Genomic DNA, 9,680 nt, shown 5'->3' on the forward strand with positions numbered 1-9,680 from the left:
CTTGAGTTGGTTGGGATGTGACCTCATACTTTTGTACATTTCTCCCGATGGAAGAAGGTGGAAGAGAGAATGTCCGGGGTGTGTGGGGTCCCTGATTCTGCTGGCTGTTTTGCCGAGGCAGTGGAAAGTGTAGACAGAGTCAATGGATGGGAGGCTGGTTCCAAGATGGGAACTGGACGAGAAAGGGTGATTGATGTGGGGTGGCGGATGTATATGTGAACCTTGCTTTTGACAGATGCGGGTATCAGCGTGGGAATCTTATCTCTGTGTTCTTAGAATGAGGGGCTGGTAGGTGGCAATGAGACAGTTGAGTTTTATGGGGTAACTAACACATACAATCCATTGGGTTGGGGCTGGGTGGGTGAGAAACTGGACGGTGAGTGTGTGATTCATGGAGGACTGAAGGGGAGGATAAAGGAGTGATTGGGGCTTCAATAATTTGCGCCTGGAAGCCGTATGTCTGAAAGATTCACCGTGACACACCGAGCACAGGTAGGTGGAGATCTGATGCCAAATGGACGAGAAGTTATGTTTGGGCTGTTGGACGTTTCACAGATGGAAACTGACACACTGGATCCAACAGAGATTTCTCATAGACAGAATCAGACAAGTGGTGTCCTGAGCGAATGGCACTTTGACAGCGAACAAACCATGAAGATAAAATAAAACTTTGTCTGATAGCCGAAGTTCTGATGGAAGGAAATCTCGGAGGTGAGTGTCAGTTACATGTGAGTAAGTAATCAGAAATTCTTAGTGGTTTGGCAGGGTGGGGCTGGTCTGCTGATTTTTGAATGGTGAGATGTGTGGGAAGAAAGGTGCAGCGCTGGCGTGTGGAGTGTGTGCAGTTAACGATTTCTAACACATTCACAGCGACAGGAAGCTGATAACTGGACCTAACCGACAGACGCTGGCTAGTTGGGTCTTGATAAATGAGCCTCGGCTGGAAGGTAGAAGATGGTTAGTGTCTAATATAATCGGATTAATAGGATATTGCAGTATGACGGATGTGGGCAGCAGTCAGCATTTAGAGGGGATTTAGGCAGAGGGTAATGTGTTGCATAGGTCTGAGGTGACTGATACTATGGTAATTGCGATCTGCGTGGATGGTCAACCAGGATGTGACAGATACAACCTGACACATATTGATCTGGATGGGGAAAGGGGTGCGGGAAAGTGAGTAAATGTCAGATGGATTGCGCTCCATTAAATTGTGCCTGTTGCGTGGGTTCTGATGGATTCTGATTTGACTGATTGCAAATTTAAGAAATAGTTTTCTGATACTAACTGGTCAAACGATCTGATGGATGATGGCTAGATATATCAGGGACAGACAGGGCCTATTCAGAGGAAGGTTTTGAAATGGTTTTAACTCGGGTCTGATTATTGGGACTTTGATAAATGGGTCTCATGAGGAGGTCTGAATGAAAGGCTCTGTCTGTCTCTTTGGGATTGGAGACTAATAGAGGAAGCTCTGGTTGTCTAATGCCCCTCCCCTAATCAATTATGACCATGAAATAGTCCCTCCCATTACACACAGCAACCAATCAGCGCCTTGCACCAACGTTCCATTTTGTGTTGACGTTTCCCGAAGCAACCGGATCCCTTTGTTCTCAGGGACCAATCAGAGATCGTGTTGGCTCTGTAGAACTGGGTATAAATAGCGCGAGCGGGAAACTCCGCAACTCATTGGCAGGAGCTGTGAGAATAGAAGGACATCATGGTAAGGGAGCATTGAGTCATGGCGAATGGAATGTGTCCCATAGGCAAGCAGTGCTCACTCGGGAGATGGGATCTAGAGGGACAGGAGTCACGGTCACTGTGACAGGGATGGCTGTGTCTGTGATTCCGGTGCTGCAGAAATGCTGGGATATCACAGAGTGGATTTACAGAGATTGGCACTTTCCAGGATCTGGTGGATCTCCCTGGACAGAAGATCCCAATAGAATGGAAAATCCATGGGGAGTAGCTAGAATTCAGCAGAAAGAGGAAGGGAATGTTTAATATCCCTCATTCCCCCTTCTCCATCTATCATCATACTGAATGTGAACTGTAAAACTCTCAATCCTGTATAATAATTATCTCTGTCCCCTCTTTAGCGCGAGTGTCTCTCAATCCACATTGGCCAGGCCGGTGTTCAGATCGGTAACGCTTGCTGGGAGCTGTATTGTCTGGAACATGGGATCCAACCGGATGGACAGATGCCCAGTGACAAGACCATCGGAGGTGGTGATGACTCCTTCAACACCTTCTTTAGTGAGACAGGGGCTGGTAAACACGTTCCCCGAGCTGTGTTTATAGATCTGGAGCCAACTGTGATTGGTAAGAGGAGAGATTGTTACTGGGTTGGTCAGTCAGGGATCTGATTGAAATATTTCCTTCAGTCTCTGAGTTCTTGTTGGTCAAATCTCTGTTCCCTGTCTCCCCCAGATGAGGTCCGTACCGGCACCTACCGACAGCTCTTTCACCCCGAGCAGCTCATCACCGGCAAGGAGGATGCGGCTAATAACTACGCACGGGGCCACTGCTCTGTGGGCAAGGAGATTGTGGACCTGGTCTTAGATCGCGTCCGGAAGGTGGTAAGTTCCATCAGCTTAGTGAGAGGGGATATCCCTGCTCTGATTTCCCAGTGAAATCAGTCGGGATGTTTCCTGCTCAGGTGAATTTCAAGCTATGAAGTTATCATATTACAAGCCATGATTTTAGAATTACTAACATCACCATGTCTCTACCATCGATACACTCCAAGCTGGTTCACTCTGGCTCCTCTGTCTCCTCCCAGGCTTCTTATGCCCCCCAGGCTCTCACAGCACAACCTGTGCAGTGTAAACAGGAACCCTGAGAAGATTTCCTCATGTTAGATTCCTCTGTCCTTTGAGCAGAGAATCCATTTGCTGCTTCCTGTTTAATGGTGGCACGGTGGCACAGTGGTTAGCACTGCTGTTTCATAGGTCCAGGAACCTGGGTTCGATTCCCAGCTTGGGTATGTGTGGAGTTTGCACATTCTCCTCGTGTCTGCGTGGGTTTCCTCCCACAGTCTAAACATGTGTGGGTTAGGCGATGTTAAAATTACCTCTTAGCGTCCTGAAATGTGTAGGTTAGAGGGATTAATGGGTAAAATATGTAGGGATACGAGGGTAGGGACTGGATGGGATTGTGGTTGGTGTGGACTCGATGGGCCGAATGGCCTCTTTCTGTACTGTAGGATTTCTATTCTAATTCTATTCTGTGTTTCCTATGGTTTTCCCCCCACAGGCTGATCTGTGCACAGGACTGCAGGGTTTCCTCATCTTCCACAGTTTTGGGGGTGGCACTGGTTCGGGTTTTACCTCCCTCCTGATGGAGAGACTCTCCGTCGACTACGGCAAGAAATCCAAGCTGGAGTTTTCCGTTTACCCTGCTCCCCAGATTTCCACCGCTGTGGTTGAGCCGTACAACTCCGTGCTGGTCACCCACTGCACCCTGGAGCACTCTGACTGTGCCTTCATGGTGGACAATGAGGCCATTTACGATGTCTGTCGGCGGAACCTTGACATCGAGAGACCAACTTACACCAACCTCAACCGTCTGATTGGACAGGTAGTGTCGTCCATCACGGCCTCACTCCGGTTCGACGGTGCCCTCAACGTGGACCTGACTGAGTTCCAGACCAACCTGGTCCCCTATCCCCGTATTCACTTCCCTCTGGTAACCTTCTCCCCACTGATATCAGCTGAGAAAGCTTTCCATGAACAGCTCTCGGTGTCGGAGATCACCAACGCATGCTTTGAACCAGCTAATCAGATGGTGAAGTGTGACCCCCGCCAGGGCAAGTACATGGCGTGCTGCATGCTGTACCGAGGAGACGTGGTGCCCAAGGATGTCAACGCCGCCATTGCCACCATCAAGACCAAGCGCTCAATTTCGTTTGTTGATTGGTGTCCAACAGGATTCAAGGTAAATGTGGCTTTTGCATTCAACTCACATGATCCGAGGTAATATGGCCAGGATTGTATCAATCTGATAACACATGTCAACAATATTCATCTCATGTTGGTTTACCTTTATTATAGAAAGGATATTATTAAACTAGAAAGAGTGCAGAAAAGATTTTGTAACATGCTACCAGGACCTGATGGTTTGGGTTATAAGGAGATGCTGGATCTACTAGGATTTTTTTCTCTGAATTGTAGGAGGCTTAGGGGTGATCTTATAGAGGTCTATAAAATAATGAGGGGCATAGATCAGCTGGAGTGTCAACATATTTTCCAAAGGTAGGGGAGTCAAAAACTGGAGGGCATAGGTTTAAGGTGAGGGAGGGGAGAGATACAAAAGGGTCTAGCGGGGCAATTTTTTCAGAACGTGGTGAGTATCTGGAATGAGCTGCCAGAAGTAGTAGTAGTAGAGGTGTGGGAGAGTTACATGGGTAAAATAGAAGGATAGGGGCCAAAAGCTGAAGTGGGACTATCTTACTGGTCCAAAAAGGGCAGCATGGACAAATTGGGCCAAAGGGCCTGATTCCATGCTGTAAACCTCTGACTCAAAGATATCCCTGTAAGGAAAGATAATAATGGAATAGACCATCCCCATTGCTTCACAGAAGAGAATACCCCAAAGCGAGGCTTGGTTGACATTCTTCCATTTGTTAACTCTAGAATTCCATTTAGAATGTTCCTGGGAGGATCCTGCCTTGAAAGAGATAAGGCTTTCTACCAATCAATATCTGTGCAAAATTACATTGATAATGATTTGATCTAATTTTGAATGCAGTTTCATTGCACAGTGATAGTCCATCAGAAACTGATGCCTCTTTCTGGTTGAAAGAACACAGGAAACGACCAGATCTCCATGTTTGTAAAGGGAAAGATAGAAACATTCTGATAAATGCAGGGTTCTGGAAAGTGGTGAATGGATAAGAATCTGATGTTGATCTGGATCATAAGAAATTCAAATCAAACAAATTTTGCTTCTCTCCAACAGGTTGGCATCAATTACCAGCCCCCGACAGTGGTACCAGGGGGTGATCTGGCAAAGGTGCAACGGGCCCTCTGTATGCTGAGCAACACCACCTCAATTTCCTTGGCTTGGACCCGCCTGAACCTCAAATTTGATAAGATGTACGCCAAGCGAGCCTTTGTCCACTGGTACGTGGGGGAAGGGCTGGAGGAAGGGGAATTCCAGGATGCACGGGAGGACATGGCCTCGCTGGAGAAGGATTATGAAGAAGTGGGCGTGGATTCAGCCTCACTGGACAGAAAGGGCGAAGAGGAAGAATAAGAATTATTCACTTAGAAATTATAGTTGTTTAAACTTTAATACGTATTGATATTATAATTGATATTATAATGTTTATTTAAGAAAATAAAGTATTTTAAATGATTTGATCATTGCATATCATTGAAGTTCTTAGATTCAGTCAAGTGATTAACAAGGGTTCTGAAGGAAGAAGTCTGAGGATAGAGGAGGATGTAACCGAAAGGGAAATTCTCAGCAGGTCTGGCAGTGTCTGTAAGGAGAGAAAAGAGCTGACATTCTGAGTCCACATTGACTCTTTGTCAAAGCTAAAAGTGGGAGATATTTATACTGCAGGGTGAGGGAATCAAAGATTAGTCATAGCCACAGAGACTAGGGGAAAGTCTGCTAATGGCAGATAAAGATGTTGGGGGAGATGGGGACTGGGTGGGAAAAATGTAAAATGGAAGCAACGGGGGATTAAAATAGGGAGGAAGAGCCGCAAGGCGTCGCGGGGTTGGGGGGGGGCGAGTGGGGGGTGGTGGGGAGATGAAAAATGAAGAAAGACAAAGTAGTAAAAGAGTGCAATTAAAAATGAAAACAGAGAGATCGAGGTGGAGTAGAGCTAATCATTTGAAGTTGTTGAATTCGATGTTGCGATCGGAAGGCTGTAAAATGCCTCACCAGAAGATGAGATGCTGTTCCTCCAGTTTGCATTGAGCTTCACTGGAACATTGCAGCAGGCCAAGGACAGATATGTGGAGCGTGGGAGCGTTGATCGTGTGCTTAAAATAGCAAGCAACCGGAAGGTCAGTGTCCTGTTGCATACTGACCGGAGGTGCTCAGCAAAGCGATCACACAGTCTACAGTTGGGCTCTGCGATATAGAGGAGACCACACTGGGAATGAGAAATGCAATACAGCAAATTGAAAGAGATGCAAGTGTAACGCTATTTAACTTGGAATGAATGTTCTGGACCTTGGATGGTGAGCGTGAAAAAGGTAAAGGGGCAGGTGTTACACCTTCTGCAATTGCACGGAAAGGTGCTATTGGTGACGGGAGAGGTGTTGTGTACAGTAGAGGAGTGAGCTAGGTCATCCCAGAGGGAACAGTCTCTGTGGGATGCTGAGAGAGGGAGTGAAGGGAAAATGTGTTTCCTGGTGGCATCATGTTGGAGCTGGCAAAAATGGCAGAGAACCATGCTTTGTATATGAAGGCTGGTTGGGTGAAATGTGAGAACAAAAGGGACACTATCCTTGTTCTGGGAGAAAGGGGATGGGGTGAGGGTTGAGGCATAGGAGATGGACCACACACTGTTGAGGGCTCTGTCAACAACTGTAGGTGGGAAGCTATGGTTGAGGAAGAATGAACACATATTAGAGGCATCGCTTTGGAAAGTGGCCCCATCAAAACAAATGTGAAGGAGCTGAGAGAAAGGGATGGAGTCCTTACAGGATGTGGGGTGTGAAGAGCTGTGGTCTCGATAGCTGTCGGAGTCAGAGGGCTTGAAATGAATATTGCTAGACAGTCTATTGCCGAAATGGTGGAGGGTCACTGGGCACAGGAAGTTGGTGAATGAAATGAAATTCCATCAAGTTGCCCTCTCTGCAATCTGTGAGGCAATGCCTTGTGCTATAAGTGGATCGAATGGGACGGATTGCTTTTGGTCTAATTTTGCTACCTCTGATTGATTGGATTTCCAGGTGAGAATGAGACTGTGGTTTGATGTATCTAATTATTGCAGGTCGGGTTTAGTCATCAGATTAACAGAGTATCTTAAATATAGGTCAATGAGATTACTTTCTGGATGTGGAGCTTATTGGTCAATTTAATATTTATAATACAGAGACACTGAGGTTTACAGCATTGAAACAGAACCTTCACTTGTCCATGCCATCCAGTTTTTACAATAAAGCTAGTACCAATTGCTGATGTTTGGTCCATATCCCTCTATACCAATCTTACCCACATAACTGTCTAAATATTTTTAAAAAACAACATTGTACCCACCTCTACAGTCTCTGACAGCTCGTTCCAGAACTCACCACCATTTGTGTGAAAGATTGCCAGTCTGGTCTCTCACCTTAAATCTATGCCCTCTAGTTTTAAGAAAACTACCTTTGAGAAAAGGTGTTCACTATCTACCTGATCAATGTCCCTCCTTTTATAGACCTCTATATGATCACCCCTAAGTCCAGGGAAAGAGTCCCAATATAACCAGCCTCTCGTTATAACTCAAACCATCAAATCCTGGAAGTATCCGAATGAATCTTTTCTGCACTCCTAGTTTAGTAATATCCTTTCTGTAATAAGTTGAACAGAACATTAACAATATTCCAACTGTGGACTTACCATTGTCTTGTACAACTGCATCAAGACATCCCAACTCCAGTATCCAATGCTCTGACCAAGCATGCTGAATGCCTTCTTCACCCCCAGTCCACCCAAGACTCCACATTCATAAGAACATAAGAACATAAGAAATAGGAGCAGGAGTAGGCCATCTAGCCCTTCGAGCCTGCCCCGCCATTCAATAAGATCATGGCTGATCTGTTGTGGCTCAGTTCCACATTCCCGCCCTCTCCCCATAACCCTTAATCCCCTCGCTTATCAAAAACCCATCAACCCGCGTCTTAAATATATTTAGCGAGGCAGCCTCCACCACCTCAATGGGCAGAGAATTCCAGAGATTCACCACCCTTTGAGTGAAGAAGTTCCTCCTCAACTCCGTTCTAAACCGCCCCCCCCCCTTTATCTTGAGGCTGTGCCCCCTAGTCCTACTGTCCTTTCTGAGCGGGAAGAGTCTCTCCACCTCTATCCTATCCATCCCATTCATCATCTTATATGTCTCGATGAGATCTCCCCTCAGTCTTCTAAACTCTAACGAGTGCAAGCCTAGTTTATTCAGCCTCTCCTCATAGCTCAACCCCCTCAACTCCGGTGTCAGCCTAGTAAACCTCCTCTGCACTCCCTCCAAGACCAAAATATCCTTGCGTAAGTGCGGCGACCAAAACTGCACACACTACTCCAGCTGCGGCCTCACCAATGCCCTATACAGCCGCAGCAAGACCTCCCTACTTTTGTATTCAATCCACCTCGCTATGAAGGCCAGCATCCCATTGGTGAACCAGTACCCCTAGATCTCTTTGTCCTATAACCCTCCTCAATGCTCAACCATTAATTGAGTCCTGCCCTGGTTCGATCTACCAAATGGATCACCTCGCATTTATCTAAATTAAACTCCATCTGCCGTTCATCAGCCCACTGGCCCAACTGAGCAAGATCCCATTGCAATCCGAGATAACACTCTCCACTGTGCCACCAATCTTCGTGTCATCTGCAAACATACTAATCATGCCTCCTAAATTCCAGTCCAAATCATTACTATGAATGATAACACTGGACCCAGCACTGATCCCTGAGGCACACCGCTGGTGTTAAATTTAGTTTGCAGTTTAGTCATGGCACCAGTGAAATGACAGAAATAGGCTGTGCTGAAATCTGGGTCACAGCCTGTCACATGACTTGCCCTTAACGTCACACTGAAAACTCACAAAAGAGAATAACACATGACCTGTAAGCCAGTGATGCGAGATGTCAAAGTTAAATATGTACTGATGTGCAACCAGCCACCTTCCTCCTAATTAAAACTATTAGGTATGTTCCAAAATTTCAATGCCCGAGTATGAAAACGTATAAAAGCAAGTGTTAAAACATTCAGTCGTATGTATTCAATTAGGGCAGCTAAACGGGTGATGTTTAAACAAAATCCTTTATTTCACATTATGTAACCATCTTTGATTTTGCAAGTTTCGAATTAAGCTCTGTAATTGGCTTTTGTAACTCTTCCGTGAATTTGAATTTTAATAAAGGTTAGTTGTTTTTGTTACATGTAGCGCCACATTTACGTTCAAACAAAAATTTTAATTGTGTTTTAGATACACTTTGTGCAACTTCTATCACTTCTTAGGTACTGTAAGGCAATCTATATGTTGTATTGCATTGAATCAAGCACGGACAGACAGAAGCAAACCATACAATGTCGAAACAGTTCTCTCAGCAAATCACATTGATAAGTGTCTGTTTTAATGAAGTTCCACAGGACATACTGATGACTGTAGGTCAATGAGATATCTGGATAGATGAATTCTATGTTCCGAGACATCAAAGCCATTCTTATTTATATCCAATGTGCAGGATACATAGACAGCCTTGTTAGTTTCTGAAACGATTTTTATGGTTCGAAGAAGTTTTAGAAGCAAAGTAACTAATTAATCTGAACCATAGCGAGAAATAAGTTCGACAGTCCAGTGGCAAGTACAAAGCATAGTCACCGATTGGTATTTGACTGAATACCAATTAAATGCAGTGTGATGCAATGAGCTCAAGATATCAACCACCAGGACATTCCAGCGTGTTATCCGTGCCCTGAAAAAGTATGATGTGGTGATGCCGGGGTTGGACCGGGGTAA

General features: G+C 45.5%; 1 protein-coding gene across 1 annotated transcript; it reads left to right on the forward strand.

Moving 5' to 3' along the window:
• The first annotated feature begins 2,183 nt into the window (after nt 1-2,183).
• LOC145338086 (tubulin alpha-1 chain-like) lies at nt 2,184-5,253 on the forward strand. Its single transcript, XM_080182868.1, has 4 exons — nt 2,184-2,319; nt 2,428-2,576; nt 3,253-3,933; nt 4,957-5,253. The coding sequence occupies exons 1-4, from the start codon at nt 2,199-2,201 to the stop codon at nt 5,251-5,253; spliced, it is 1,248 nt and encodes a 415-aa protein (XP_080038994.1). The 5' UTR covers nt 2,184-2,198.
• Nucleotides 5,254-9,680: the final 4,427 nt, after the last annotated feature.

The sequence above is a fragment of the Carcharhinus amblyrhynchos genome, unplaced genomic scaffold, assembly GCF_965287045.1.
Source record: "Carcharhinus amblyrhynchos unplaced genomic scaffold, sCarAmb.v2.hapA scaffold_92, whole genome shotgun sequence".
NCBI lineage: Eukaryota > Metazoa > Chordata > Chondrichthyes > Carcharhiniformes > Carcharhinidae > Carcharhinus > Carcharhinus amblyrhynchos.

What these genes read in the sequence shown, in the direction of transcription:
- LOC145338086 (XM_080182868.1), top strand. Translation starts at nt 2,199, where the DNA reads ATGCCCAGTGACAAGACCATCGGAGGTGGTGATGACTCCTTCAACACC. An exon ending in TCTGGAGCCAACTGTGATTG is followed by an intron (nt 2,320 to 2,427) that starts GTAAGAGGAGAG and finishes TGTCTCCCCCAG; the next exon opens with ATGAGGTCCGTACCGGCACC. An exon ending in GGTGTCCAACAGGATTCAAG is followed by an intron (nt 3,934 to 4,956) that starts GTAAATGTGGCT and finishes TCTCTCCAACAG; the next exon opens with GTTGGCATCAATTACCAGCC.